The sequence below is a fragment of the Eumetopias jubatus genome, unplaced genomic scaffold (assembly GCF_037043125.1).
Source record: "Eumetopias jubatus isolate StellerSeaLion01/CBP00866 unplaced genomic scaffold, mEumJub1_p1.0 scaffold_9, whole genome shotgun sequence".
NCBI classification, from domain to species: Eukaryota; Metazoa; Chordata; class Mammalia; order Carnivora; family Otariidae; genus Eumetopias; species Eumetopias jubatus.
Window position 1 is genome coordinate 38,475,569 of NW_028274815.1, and position 15,648 is coordinate 38,491,216.

General features: G+C 44.8%; 1 protein-coding gene across 1 annotated transcript in view; it reads left to right on the plus strand.

Moving 5' to 3' along the window:
* Positions 1–6,075: 6,075 nt before the first annotated feature.
* Positions 6,076–15,648, plus strand: part of LOC114223447 (immunoglobulin kappa light chain-like) — a 111,081-nt gene continuing 101,508 nt past the window's right edge. The window contains exons 1-2 of the mRNA XM_088026427.1: positions 6,076–6,160; positions 6,576–6,885. Of these exons, the coding sequence (XP_087882553.1) occupies positions 6,112–6,160; positions 6,576–6,885 (359 nt within the window). The 5' untranslated portion in view covers positions 6,076–6,111. The remainder of the gene's footprint in view (positions 6,161–6,575; positions 6,886–15,648) is intronic.

Below are 15,648 nucleotides of genomic sequence, written 5' to 3' on the forward strand. Positions count from 1 at the left end.
TCCTATTCATTAATTAACTCATTCATTTAAAAAGTAGATAATATTAAATGCAGCAAAGTGAATTTCCTGTATATAAGGTGAATTTAAATACACGCCTAAATGAATATACACATACACATAGCCTCCTCTAACTGCTACTCACTCCAGAGAGTTGCTGCCTCCAACATCCCAAAGGCTTCCTTACTCTCCTTGCAGTAACTTCCACACCCCATCCTCCCCCAGTACCAGCGGCCACCAGGGCTCCATTTCCTGGTCTTAAACTTCACATAAATGACATCATACAGTATGTACTTTTCAGCTTCCTTTGACAACATGTTTTTTTGAACTTCACTTGTGTTGTTGGTGTGGCCATAATTTATTCCTTTTTACCGCAGAAAAGTTCTCTAGTATATGAATCTATCACAATTCATTTTTCAATCTATGAGTTCTTCCAGATTGGAGACTCTTGCTGATAAAGACTTTAGGAACATTTTTGCAATGTCTTTTGTGGACTTTCACACTCTCTTCCCTTGGGTACATTCCTCAGAATGCAAGGGCTGAATCGCACAGGTTTGGCTTCAGGAAACACTGCCCCTTTCTATTTCTGCTCCAGCAACTGTGAGTGCAAGTTCCAGTGGCTGCAAATCCTGGCAATACTTGGTGCTGTCACACTTTTTATTATAATCATATTGGTAGATCTTGAGGTGGTATTGTGGTGAAAATGTAGATTTCCTTGATGAGTAACGATGTTGAGTAACTTCTCATATGTTTTTCATTGGCTATTTGGATGTCTTGGGAAATATCTGTTCAAAACAGATATAGAGAGATGAGAGAGAGATAGAGAGATACGGGGGGTGAGAGAGAGGGCTTATCTTTTGTTATGTCTATTAACTTTCTTGATGAAGAAAATAAGCTTCTAATCTCAATGGGGTCTAATTTATCCACTTTTTTCCTCTCTTAATTTTGTGTGTGTATATGTGTGCTCCACGTAACAGATATTTGCCTTACCTTAGAGTCTGAAATTACCCTCCTGGGCTTTGTTCAGAGGCTTCGTTATTTTACCTCTCACACAGAGGCTACACTCCTCAAGGAGTTCATCAAGGTTTTTCTTTCCACTATCCATTTCATTGCATTTCCATCTCCAATGGCTCCTCACTGTTTATTGGAAAAGAAACACAGCATAACATCCACTCCATTGTGTGGAAAATGGCCATCTCAGGATCCCTTTTCATGTAGGGTGAAGTTAATTCCTTTCACAAAATCCTTTATGACACAGCAGCTTGAAACAGAACCAACATCGGAAAAAATTAAGTAAAGGCAGTCTTCGGAAGTAAAGAGACTGGCAGCAAGCTAGAAACAGAAGAATTTCTTCAATTTATATGAAAATTCAAGGGCAGGAAAACCCAAATGACTACAAAGGAAGTAGGAAGGACAGTTAGCGCGGCTGGGAGTAGTTATGGCCAGAAAAGTGCATGTGGCTTCTGGAGAATTTGAAATACTCGGTATTTTCATCACAATGGTGACCACTTGTCACTGTTCACTTGTGCCCTGAAAATGTTTGCTCTTTATTCTGTATGTATTTTATCTCAATCAAAATGAAAAAGGACAAAACCCAGAGCCTTTTAAACAAACATAAGAAAAAAACAAAAATCACCAAATATTTGTGGCAACTCAACCCCACTAAAATGTAAATATGACTAGGAAAGTTCTGAAAACCCATAAAACTGGTAGAGGAAATAGAAGGGGACATGTAATTGTGTGCCTCTACCCTTTGAGCACCATCAGTTTTATCTCTATTGGTTTTCCTTCAAATGCAGAGACATTTGATCTTACTTTGCTCACAGGAGAGCCTCCCCAACCCCTTCCACTGGTTCTCTCCACACAAGGAATTTGCATGTTGTTCCCGAGGGAGGCCCTTCCCTTGCAAGTCTGAGATTAAAAGGTCAGCTCTCATTTTGCTTTGACTTATCCCAGGACTCATCAGTTCAACCTCCCAAAATGACTTTCCTTTCTCAGTTCCTGGGGCTGCTGATGCTCCGGATCGCTGGTAAGGATGGAGGGGAGATGAGAAAGGAATAGGGAGGGGGTGGGGAAGGGGAGCTCTGGGGACGCAACTGCTTATGATGTATATTTGTCCAATGTTAGATGCATACATCTTGCTCTCTAGGATGGGGCATGTTTAGATCATGAGACTGAGGAAAATTCCAGAAGGGGCAAGGAAGGGTCTGTGCTCTGATGAAGACTGTGACACAGAAAGAGTGGGATGGTGTAGGTGACTTCTAGACACCCCTTTGTATGCTGCAAATCTTGGGTTCTTTTTTGAAATTGGATATTCTAGGGTAGAAATCAACATTTTTAAATGATTTCACCTGAAATAAATAACAAGAGAAAAATTCTGAAAATGGCTCATAAAGTTTGTATGTACCCTTGCATTTGTCTCTCCTTACTTTAGGATCCAGTGGGGAAATCGTGATGACACAGACCCCACTCTCCCGGCCCCTCACCCCTGGAGAGCCGGTCTCCATCTCCTGCAGGGCCAGTCAGAGCCTCCTACACAGTAATGGAAACACCTATATAAATTGGTACCTGCAGGGGCGCCTGGGTGGCTCAGATGGTTAAACGTCTGCCTTCGGCTCAGGTCACGATCCCGGGGTCCTGGGATCGAGTCCCACATCGGGCTCCCTGCTCCTTGGGAGCCTGCTTCTCCCTCTGCCTCTCTCTCTCTCTCTCTCTCATGAATAAAATATATAAAATCTTAAAAAATTTAAAAAATTTAAAAAAATAAATTGGTACCTGCAGAAGCCAGGCCAGTCTCCACAGGGCCTGATCTATAGGGTTTCCAACCGTTACTCCTGGGTCTCAGACAGGTTCAGTGGCAGCGGGTCAGAGACAGATTTCACCCTGAGAATCAGCAGGGTGGAGGCTGAGGATGCTGGAGTTTATTACTGCCAACAAACTCTACAAAATCCTCCCACGGTGGTCCAGGCCTGCACACAAACCTCCTTCCTCTGGGTGGTGCAGCTGCCCATGGGTGGTGATAGTTTGGGGAAGAAGCAGGTTTAGATTGTCTTACTCTGTTCAGTTAGTCTACAGGTGAGCTGGGATCAGCAGACAGTTTAACATTTATAGACAAAAAGCCTTCATCCCCAGCACACTATTTCTCCACTTATCCTTATGAATCAGTGGTGTATTTCTAAAGAATTTTTGTATTTATTCCAAAAAACTAGACTCCTATAAGGCAGATGGATAATACGGTTTTGAGGATACAGAAAAGTCGGGCATGTCAACATAACTGTTTCTCTCAGTGTTTTGAAAGAACATATACGGTAAACACATGCACAGAGCCTTCCCTGAGCTCCCTGTAACCAGAATGCTTCGCCACAGATTTTACCTTTTTGGGTGACAATTTGCAGTTATTGGTCCAAGGCAACCAGCTTCAGTCACAGGTGACTCAGGGCTCAGCAATCCACTCCAGCCCACCTGCAGCGGGGGGAGCTCCCCTGCCGGGCGGGGTGATCTCACTCAAGGACAAACAAACTCCCCTTTAATCAGAGAGAAGAGCCTCCCTTTGGATGCAGGAGGTGCCCAGGTCTCCGTGTCTCTAATCTCATCCGAAGCAGTGTGGGCCTGGCTGTTTGGGTTGACAAAGTCTAGAGAACACAGTGCACGGAACGGGCAAGAGTAGCAGAGTCTCCATGCCCCATAAAGGGACTGCAGGATAACAGACTCAGACCCCAAGGAGACAGTCTTCCCAGTCACACAGTCACACACTGGCTTCCAGCTTTATGGAGCTCAAACCAACAGCATCTGACAACAGACACAAAGTACAATGAGACCTGGGGCGCCTGGGTGGCTCAGTCGTGAAGCGTCTGCCTTCGGCTCAGGTCATGATCCCAGGGTCTTGGGATCGAGTCCCACATTGGGCTCCTTGCTCAGCGGTGAGTCTGGTTTTCCCTCTCCCTCTGCCCCTGCTTGTGTTCCCTCTCTCACTATGTCTCTCTCTGTCAAATAAATAAAATCTTAAAAAAAAAAAAAGTACAATGAGACCCACCTGCCTAAGTCCCTCTTCATTCAGTGGTTGATGGTCAAGGTTGGAGATTCCCAAAGACTGATGCTCAACTGGGGTTCCTTGTTCTTTCAACCCATACAAAGTCTTATTTCTCCGTGCTGTGAAGTGACTCAGGTAGCTTGCTGGTCAGTTTTGTTCTCCAGGCCCCAGTACACTTTAAACAAAGAGACAGAAATTCTTCCTTAGAATTAGGAATGTGTGTCCTTTCTCCATTTCTTTTTTTTTTTAATTTTTTATTTTTTTTTAAAGATTTTATTTATTTATTTGAGAGAGAGAATGAGAGATAGAAAGCACGAGAAGGAAGAGGGTCAGAGGGAGAAGCAGACTCCCTGCTGAGCAGGGAGCCCGATGCGGGACGCGATCCCGGGACTCCAGGATCATGACCTGAGCCGAAGGCAGTCGTTTAACCAACTGAGCCACCCAGGCGCCCACCTTTCTCCATTTCTGATATCATATTTATGAAGGGCCCACCACAATATGACCACATCAAAATTAACTATATGTATCTCTAATGACTCTTTAAAATAATGTCACATTCTGAAGTACTGGGGACTAAAAGTTAACATGATTTTGGTGGGACATAATTCAACCACTAATACTGTATAGAAACCATCCTTAGTACATTTGAAAATAGTCCTACAAAACTAGCTTTACAATTTATAGAGTCTCTTTCTTTCTCTTTCTTCCTTTCTTTCTTCCTCTTTCTTCCTTCCTTTCTTCCTTCCTTTCTTTCTTTCTTTCTTTCTTTCTTTCTTTCTTTCTTTCTCTCTTTCTTTCTTTCTTTCTTTCTTTCACTACTTAATTTTCTGACAACTTTCATTGGTGTATTTAATTAGGAGGGTTGGAATTGTCAGGACACAGACTGCTACCTGCTAATAGAAACACCTATTTGTACAGGTGCCTTTAGAAGCCAGAAGGGAGACCTAGAGTCACTCTCCTTACAATCGTAAGGAAGGACCAGGCCAAGAAAACCAAAAACCTAAACTAATGTAGCAGAATGAAGGGGTGAAGCATACTGTCACTAGTGAGATATAGGACATAGGTATACCACATCCACCTGACACCACATCTTCTCTCAGTGACCAGGATTCTTGCCCCAGAGTTCAGGGTCGAAAGCTCAACAAAATCCTTGTCAAATTACGTTCTCAGCATTATTTGAAAATGTTATTCTTAAGGATTTTCCAGAAGACATTCAGGCCAAACAGTCTTGAAGAATCTTACATATTATACTGTCCTTGTTAATTTGTGTTCTTGGCCAATTAAATCTGACTTTGGGATGACTACTCAACATATAATCAGATGGCAAAATCTATTTTTTCATTTGCTCCCGAATTTGACTTGTAAGAGAAAAGCAACCTGACAGGAGTACCATTTTTCAGGAGCTGTTCAATTCCACATGACCTGCATCAGGCTGACATGAGAAGTAAAATCAGGTTATTTCACTATTTGATAAAGGCTGGTGAGGTAGACCAACACCCCAGAGCAGCTCTTACCCAGCACCCTATTCCATAGTGACTGTATTTAAACAAAAGCCCAGAAATTTGTCAATGATAGGTCCCATTGTCTGAACCTATCTGGGACCCCAGAGTAAGGGTTGGAAACTTTATAGATCAGGCCCTGTGGAGACTGGCCTGGCTTCTGCTGGAACCAATTCAAATAAGTGGAAGAGTGTGAGGAACATGGCATTCACCTTCCAGAGATGGACCCCGGACTCACATGTGTGATCCGCTCCCTGATGCTTGCTCAGAGTGAAGGAACCATAAGCACTGGGTGCTTGCTGTGATCCACACTTTCACAGTGGGATTGCTCTTCCCACTGCTGCAGGTAGTATGGACTTGACTTTATTGGTTTTCTCTCAAACACAAAGGTCCCAAAGACCTTTTATTTCAATCTGCTCAAAGGTAGGCCCCTCCCACCTCCCCCCTGCCCCTTCCACACTGCTGCACCCAGCAGGGGATTTGCATAGTGTCCCCTAGGGAGGTCCTGCCCTTGCAAGTCTGAGATAAAAGGCCAGCTTGAATCTTGCTTTGACTTACCAGGACTCCTCAGTTCAGCTTCTCAAAATGAGGTTCCCTGCTCAGCTCCTTGGGCTGCTAATGCTTTGGTTCCCTGGTAAGGCCAGAGGGCGGAGAAGAAAGAGAATTAGTGGGGGTGGGGGCTGAGCTGTGGGGACTCCTCTGCTCTGCACATGTATTGTGTGTGCCTGTAGGAGGTGTGTGACTTGACCTCCAGGGTGGGGCAGGTGATGTGTAGATGTGGGAGGTGAGGAAGATTCCAGAAGGAACAAGGACCTGTGCTCTAGTGAGGACTGTGACAGAGAAGGTGGGGATGGGGTGGGCAATGTTCAGAGGCCTCTCCCTACTTCACGGATCTCAGGCTCATTATTGAATGTGCATTTTTGCAGCATGTTTGAAATCTCAAATAATGAGAGTAAAAAGCAGTATTTTGGTTAAAATGACCAAATGGAAACAATGAAAGTAGCTAAATATATTTGTAACGATCATGGCACTTCTCTCTCCTTACCTAGGATCCAGTGGGGAAATCGTGATGACACAGACCCCACTCTCCCTGCCCATCACGCCTGGAGAGCCGGTCTCCATCTCCTGCAGGGCCAGTCAGAGCCTCCTACACAGTAATGGAAACACTTGTTTGCATTGGTTCCGGCAGAAGCCAGGCCAGTCTCCACAGAGCCTGATCTACCTGGTTTCCAACCGTTACGCTGGGGTCCCAGACAGGTTCAGTGGCAGCGGGTCAGGGACGGATTTCACCCTGAGAATCAGCAGGGTGGAGGCTGACGATGTGGGAGTGTATTACTGCGGGCAAAATCTACAGTCTCCTTGCACAGTGGTTCATGCCCGCACACAAACCTCCCTGCCTGGGGCGTCCAGCTGCCCGAGGGAGTGGCTTCTCTGGGGAATCACAGGAGAGCCTCTGAGTCTGTGTCAGAGGAAGGAGTTGGAGGACCCGGGGGCGCAGCTTGCAGCTGGGCGTCAGGCTCCACATGTTAAGGCCCCGACAGCTGCCCGGCCTGGCATGGCAGAAGCAGCAGGGGAATTTAGGGGCTCCTGTCCCGTGAGGAACCCGTTATGGCGAATGCAAGAGCTCCTGAGGGCTCCCCCTAATCCTCCGTGCCGTGCCCGTGTTTGCCAAATAAATGCAGCCCGTCTAGTAAGCCGGGCATTTCCCCACAGCGATCCCGGTCCAGTGCTGCCGCCTGAGCATGCGCTCCTGGCGTTGTCCCCCTTATCTTCAGGAAAGACCCTCGTGTTTTAGTCTCATATGCTCCTCTTTCACCGGGATGCCACGGTGGCCGCTCAGGGGATTGATTTGAAACTTCTTTGCCAATATGCATGTTTACCGTTATCAATTCAGAGCTATAAGTTCACCGCTTTCTTGTCTCCCAGAAACTTTGCTATGCGGTGTTTTCTTTCACCTCAAAAAACTTTCCACTTTCCCCTTTTGTTCCTTCTGGACCCTACTTTTATTTAGTGTTTTCTTACTTGGTTTCCAAATATCTGGGGCGCTTTCTGATAACCTTCTGTCATTGCTCTGGAATAGAATTACCCTGTTTTCATAGAATACACGTTTTGTGATTTGTATCCATTTAATTTTATTGGCATAACTTGTCACCCACACCTTGTGGCCTATCTTAGCAAATGTTTCAAGAGGAATATGTACTTTATGAGTCTCCAACAGAGTGGCCTACAAGTACCAATTATGTCCCGAGGGTTGACGTCCTCGTTCAAGTCCTCCGTGTGCCCACTGACAGAGGGACCGGGCCACCTGCACTGAGGCTGGACCTGCTGCAGGGTCCTCTGCTGCTCTGGGCCCCACTCCGAGCTGCCTGACTGCCGTCACCTGGTCCCAGGGCCAGCCCAAGCACTCCTAGAGGTGGGCTGTCTGGTCCCGGAAGTCAGTGAAGCCTGTCCCGTGATTCCTTCTTTAAAGAAAAGGCAGACATTAGCACAATGGAAGGGACTATACCGGCCAATCCTAGTCACGTGGTAACTCTTCTATCACCGGCGGAGACTATTTCCCGTGATTCCGTGCCACCTGTAGAGCAGAGCGCCCAGAAATGTCATCGGGACAGCAGCACCTAATAAGGGAAATCGGCAACCAGACCACATCCAGAACGTCACCAGCACCCCAGAAAGAGCTCCCAGGCCACTTGTAGGTGATTCTGTTTGTCTTGACACAATTTCTGTATTGTGGCTCTGGTTAGGAGGGTGTAAATGTTGAAATTAGTTATCTGTCCTTAAAATCTACCTGCTTTCACCTGGTGCTTACACCAATGGAACACTAGGGGGCGGCCAAGTCAAGGGTTGAAGTCCTCCTGCTCTCCTGAGACAGGCAGGTCCTGGTCCCAAGTTTTTCCTCATTTGCCAATCACCTGGAAGGTTCTATTGCTATGAGGATGTTTACTCAAATTATGCCTCTCGTCTCTCTCATTGTCTCTCACGCTCTCTTTCCCTGGGTCTCCATCTCTCTTTCTGTAAATGTTAACACGGAGACAAATTTGGTAGCAGGTTGTTCTGATCTTTCTCTCCTCGTCCACGTTCTGAGTATAGATGAACTGCTGTCGTGACCAACACTGCAATGTAGTTTGAAGCCACGGCAAATGATGGAAGTCTTGAAACCTTAGCATGAAACCGAAAACAGAAGTTGCCGCTCTCATCCGCCATTTCTCACCAGTCACTAGTCAGCGACTAGCAAATATTTGCTTTAACTTTTTGCATAAAATCAGTAGGCTTCTCCTGTTTATTTTGCCTTAAATAAATCATTTTGGAGCAGAGTTCCCATTATAATAGATTAATATATGTTCTCCTAATTGGCTTCAAATTTCACTCAGGGCTGCTGAATCTCCAGGATATGAGAGAGCCACTCTTTGGGTTGAGGATGTTCCCAATTTCCTAGGCTAAGCATGGGAGATACCAGGGAGCTGTGCCCAAGGGAGTTTCTGATAAGTTGTCATTACCTAGAGCTTCTTGTTCAATTTGCTGATTTCCTCCTGTGTCTGCTCCACGGAGCTTCGAATCCAGTTACTCCATATTATTTTAATTTATTAATGATCCTTGGTCTCTACTTGGCCTAAGTCGTGCTCTGTAAAGGTCAACATACACACTTCTGGAAGCGCTGAAGGTCTCGGCAGGGGATACTTCCGACAGCAGTTGAACTTTGGGTTACCCTCGGCTCCAGGCCAATAGAGACTGAGGAGATGTGAAGTTTACCACCATGAGGCTGCTGCTCCTAAGGCAGAAAATCACCGTTTCCTTTACAAATGTGGAGACTGTGTCTTTATTAAGGAGACAAGGAATGGCCACTAAAGCCATCGTTTGACCCTTGCCTCTCTGCTGTTCTGAACATTCCATGGGTGTCAACAGAAGACGAAAAGAAGTGGTTAAGGAGCCCTTTGGTGGATTTCAGAAACCAATTGAAGTGATCGAATTTGATATGGTTTTTGCAGAGGGTCTTAACATTTCCCTATTGGAAATTTATAGAATTTGTAGATCCCTGAAATTGTTGAATAGGGAAAAAGAAGCATTGAACTTGAGAATTCTCAGTTTATAATCTCCATTTTTATTCAGGTAGACTATCTCTTACAACGAAAAATAAAAAGTAATTCTTTTCCGTGGTCTTTGTGGTGTATTAGTGCAGATTCTCCTATCATAGGCAGCTTCACATAAAACTTAAATAGCTAGAATCCCTGATTTGGCTTGAGAATTTTCCGGCCTTTTCCCATCCCCATCTCTCAAGTCAGCCAGAACTTCATACAAGTTCAAAAGACAAACCTCACCTGCAAACAGAACGAAAGTATTATTAACTTCCAGACAAACTGTGGCTTTGAAGGAAAAACTTCTTTTGAAGACAGATGCCCATTCCTTCGGAATTAATCCTTAAGCGGAGATGCTAGAGATGAAGGACTTAGGCAGAGAAAGCTCAGGCAGACAATGGAGTTGTTGCGTGACTTTGTCTAGTTAGTCTGTGGGTGACTTTGGATCAGCAGAAAGTTTCATGTTTACAGACAAAGTGACTTCATTCAGTACATGATTCCCCCACGTATCTTTGTGGATCAGGTATGATCTCTATCTGATATTTTTTATATTTATGCCAAGAAAGGAAACACAAATAAGTCAGACATTTGGATGCCGATTCATGTGAAGCAGAAGGGGAATGTGGCCTTGAGGGTCCAGAGCAGTCAGGCATGTAAGCACACTTGTTTCTCCCAGTGTTTTCAGAGACCATGCACACTCAGAGGATAAACACGTTCGTGGAGTCTTTCCTGAGCTCCCTGTAACCAGAAAGCTTGTCCATGTATTTTAGCTTTTGTGGGTGACAATTTGCAGTTATTGGTGCAAGGCAACCAGCTTCAGTCACAGGTGACTCAGGGCTCAGCAATCCACTCCAGCCCACCTGCAGCGGGGGGAGCTCCCCTGCCAGGCGGGGTGATCTCACTCAAGGACAAACAAACTCCCCTTTAATCAGAGAGAAGAGCCTCCCTTTGGATGCAGGAGGTGCCCAGGTCTCCGTGTCTCTAATCTCATCCGAAGCAGTGTGGGCCTGGCTGTTTGGGTTGACAAAGTCTAGAGAACACAGTGCACGGAATGGGCAAGAGTAGCAGAGTCTCCATGCCCCATAAAGGGACTGCAGGATAACAGACTGACCCCAAGGAGACAGTCTTCCCAGTCACACAGTCACACACTGGCTTCCAGCTTTATGGAGCTCAAACCAACAGCATCTGACAACAGACACAAAGTACAGTGAGACCCACCTGCCTAAGTCCTTCCTCATTCAGTGGTTGATGGTCAAGGTTGGAGATTCCCAAAGACTGATGCTCAACTGGGGTTCCTTGTTCTTTCAACCCATACAAAGTCTTATTTCTCCGTGCTGTGAAGTGACTCAGGTAGCTTGCTGGTCAGTTTTGTTCTCCAGGCCCCAGTACACTTTGTTTATCTGCAGGAGATAGAAATGCTTCCTTAGAAATAGGAATGTGTGTCCTTTCTCCCTTTCTGTTATCATACTTATGAAGGGTCCACCGCAATATGACCACATCAAAATTAACTATATGTATCTCCAGTGATTCTTTCTAAAATCATGTCACATTCTGAAGTACTGGGGACTAAAAGTTAACATGATTTTGGTGGGACACAATTCAACCAATAGTACTGTATAGAAACCATCCTTAGTACACTTGAAAATAGTCCTACAAAACTAGCTTTACAATTTATAAAGTCTTCCCTTCCTTCCTTCCTTCCTTTTCCTTTCCTCTCCTCTCCTCTCCTCTCCTCTCCTCTCTTCTCCTTTCCCTTCCTTTCCTTTCCCTTTCTTTCTTTCTTTCTTTTCTCTTTCTTTCTTTCTTCCTTCCTTCCTTTCTTTCTTTCTTTTTCTTTCTTTCTTTCTTTCTTTCTTTCTTTCTTTCTTTCTTTTTCTTTCTTTTTCTTCTTTCTTCTTTCTTTTTCCTTCTTTCTTTCTTTCTCTGCTTTATTTTCTGACATCTTTCATTGGTGTATTTAATTAGGAGGGCTGGAATTGTTGGGACACAGTCTGCTACCTGCTAATAGAAACACGTATTTGTACAGGGGCTGGCAAAATGTGTTTTTTCAATTGCTCCTGAATTTTATCCTCAGGGTAAAAGCAATTATCTGACATGATTAGTACTGTTCAGGAGCTGTTCAATTCAACATGACCTGCATCAAGGAGACACGAGAAGTAAAGTCAGGTTCTTTCCTTATTTATAAAGGCTGGTTGGGGGACGGTCCCAGGCAGCTCTGACCCAGCACCCTAGTCCATAGTGACCTTATTGAAATGAAAGTCCAGGAAATGGACAGCGATGGGTCCATGTTCCCTGAGGTATTAAAATGATGAATGCAGTCATTGCTCTTCTCACAGTGCAATCTCCCATTGCTATTGGAGACTCGTGGAGGTGCATCCCCAGCCTACAGGTCATGTGAGAGCCTCAGGATCTCACACAGAGCTAACAAGAACTGGAGATGTCCTTACAGGACCAGGTTCTACTTGATGACAAGGAGTCAGTATGGGCAGAGTACTAAGCACTATTTTAATATATATAGAATAAATTCTTTTTATTTCTTTCCCATCATCTCAAGGGAATTATTTCTCTGAGAAACCTTGGATTAATTCTGTCTCTCTATCTAGATGTGTATATGGAGTGAGATAAGCATGACTGATCCTGCACCATATTGTAACAACCGGTTTTCCAGAATATCATGTTTTCATATTCACAGCCTGGGATATAATATTCTTTTACATTTTCTATTGTCTCACGCTGGGCTAGTATGTCTCTCTGGAACAGACACATCCTTTCCTCCCTGTCAAGTTCCTTTCATTTGAGTGCATTTTGGAAATTTCATTCACTTGGTTTCAGGAAAACGCCATTTCTAACACCCGATTTTACCGTTCTTAACACTTGACCTGATGAGAGCAAGGACCAGACAACTCTTGAACTAGCTCCACTCCAAACTGTTACTGGGGGAAATGCTGATGACAAGGACTAGTGGGGTGGGAGCTGCTTCCTTACCCAGACTAGGTGGAAGAATGTGAGGAACATGGCATTCACCTTCCAGAGATGGACCCCGGACTCACATGTGTGATCCGCTCCCTGATGCTTGCTCAGAGTGAAGGAACCATAAGCACTGGGTGCTTGCTGTGATCCACACTTTCACAGTGGGATTGCTCTTCCCACTGCTGCAGGTAGTATGGACTTGACTTTATTGGTTTTCTCTCAAACACAAAGGTCCCAAAGACCTTTTATTTCAATCTGCTCAAAGGTAGGCCCCTCCCACCTCCCCCCTGCCCCTTCCACACTGCTGCACCCAGCAGGGGATTTGCATAGTGTCCCCTAGGGAGGTCCTGCCCTTGCAAGTCTGAGATAAAAGGCCAGCTTGAATCTTGCTTTGACTTACCAGGACTCCTCAGTTCAGCTTCTCAAAATGAGGTTCCCTGCTCAGCTCCTTGGGCTGCTAATGCTTTGGTTCCCTGGTAAGGCCAGAGGGCGGAGAAGAAAGAGAATTAGTGGGGGTGGGGGCTGAGCTGTGGGGACTCCTCTGCTCTGCACATGTATTGTGTGTGCCTGTAGGAGGTGTGTGACTTGACCTCCAGGGTGGGGCAGGTGATGTGTAGATGTGGGAGGTGAGGAAGATTCCAGAAAGAACAAGGACCTGTGCTCTAGTGAGGACTGTGACAGAGAAGGTGGGGATGGGGTGGGCAATGTTCAGAGGCCTCTCTCTACTTCACGGATCTCAGGCTCATTATTGAATGTGCATTTTTGCAGCATGTTTGAAATCTCAAATAATGAGAGTAAAAAGCAGTATTTTGGTTAAATAACCAAATGGAAACAATGAAAGTAGCTAAATATATTTGTAACGATCATGGCACTTCTCTCTCCTTACCTAGGATCCAGTGGGGAAATCGTGATGACACAGACCCCACTCTCCCTGCCCATCACGCCTGGAGAGCCGGTCTCCATCTCCTGCAGGGCCAGTCAGAGCCTCCTACACAGTAATGGAAACACTTGTTTGCATTGGTTCCGGCAGAAGCCAGGCCAGTCTCCACAGGGCCTGATCTACCTGGTTTCCAACCGTTACACTGGGGTCCCAGACAGGTTCAGTGGCAGCGGGTCAGGGACGGATTTCACCCTGAGAATCAGCAGGGTGGAGGCTGACGATGTGGGAGTGTATTACTGCGGGCAGTATCTACAGTCTCTTCGCACAGTGGTTCATGCCCGCACACAAACCTCCCTGCCTGGGGCGTCCAGCTGCCCGAGGGAGTGGCTTCTCTGGGGAATCACAGGAGAGCCTCTGAGTCTGTGACAGAGGAAGGAGTTGGAGGACCCGGGGGCGCAGCTTGCAGCTGGGCGTCAGGCTCCACATGTTAAGGCCCCGACAGCTGCCCGGCCTGGCATGGCAGAAGCAGCAGGGGAATTTAGGGGCTCCTGTCATGTCAGGTGAAAGGAAGAGCAAACGAGGGTTCCTCCACCTAATCTTCTGGCTGTGCCTTTGTTTCTCAAGTAAATGTAGTCACTCTAGTAACCAGACAAGTGACATAGATCTGTGGTAGAAATTGAATACTTATTGGAATGAACAGTGTGGGCTATATCTTCCACAAGATCAAATTTGCCAAGATTGGTAGTAGTGGTATTTTCTCACTTTTCCTTTTTCTACTTCCTACTACTTCACTATCCTTTCCATTAACATGTTCAAGAGAGTGATCTACACAACTGTCCTCAGGGAGAGTATGGGTGAGAAAAATCCGTAAAAATTTTTTTAAATCTGATAGGGCGCCTGGGTGGCTCAGATGGTTAAGCGTCTGCCTTCAGCTCAGGTCATGACTCCAGGGTCCTGGGATCGAGTCCCGCATCAGGCTCCCTGAGCAGGGAGCCTCCTTCTCCCTCTGCTTCTCTCTCTCTTTCTCCGTCTCTCATGAATAAATAAAAAAAATCTTTAAAAAAATTTTTTTAAATCTGATAAATCAAAAGAAACATTTACAAATTTTTGGTTATTATAAGATTCCAATGCCAAGTGTCTTTGATTTCCCTCAAATACATTTTCCTGAGTGACAAGGGGTTCCTGAAATTTCAAAAGTGGTTTTGAAAGTAAACAGCTAAGTAATGATAGAGACAAAAGTTACCTTTGTATATCACAGGAAAATCCTAAATATATGAGGTTTTTCTTTTTCTCCAAAATGGTAAGGATGTTAAGTATATAGAACCCAAACACTGCTTGAGTTGTGATGAATTTGGTGCTTTATTATTGTAAAAATAGATTTTGAACGATAAGTAAATGCATTATTTTCACAGGATGTGGTCATTAACTGAAAATGACCCTGAATAGGATGTTCTTTTGGAAATGTATAGAAAATTTATATATTGACTAGATTCCATTCAAAAGAATGTTTCAGAGTGACACTTGACCTAGAAATTGGTCATGCATTGTCATTACACATATGATACAAGTAAGAGTGATTGAATTCGCAAAACACCCAAACTTGTTTGTAGATAACAAAATAAAGTGTATTACAGATGATTGCCTATCTCAAGGTAATGAACACAAGTACAGTTAAATCTAATACGTCAATTCCAGTAGCTTTGATAGTGTGTGGAAAAATGTATATAGAAATCCAGTAGACTGGAGCCCACAAATCATGGAACTTATAACACTTAATTATTTTAGAATATTGATAAATGCATGATCATGATGGAAAGGGATTATGGAAGCACTGGGAGGAAATGCAATGAGAGCTGGAAGACCAGCAGGGCCATAGTCAGCCCACACGATTGACACACCTTGTGATCTGGAATTTCTGCTTTGATGTCAGGAGAGAAAGCCAAAGTCCCTCAGTGTGTTGAACTAGGTAGAGGAATCTTACATGATGCTCGAATCCCAAATGGCTGTGCTCAAAACAAAATAGTAAAAAATAAATGATCTCATAAAACTGAAAGGAGACACCACAGAGAGTCAGAGGACAATCTAATTGGCTGTTACACAGAAATCTCAAAATACAGTTGATTGAGTATGACAAGATTTCTCTGTCTCTAAGGTAACAGTCCAGAGGTGGGCAGGCTCCCTTGGTAAGGGAAGTGGTTC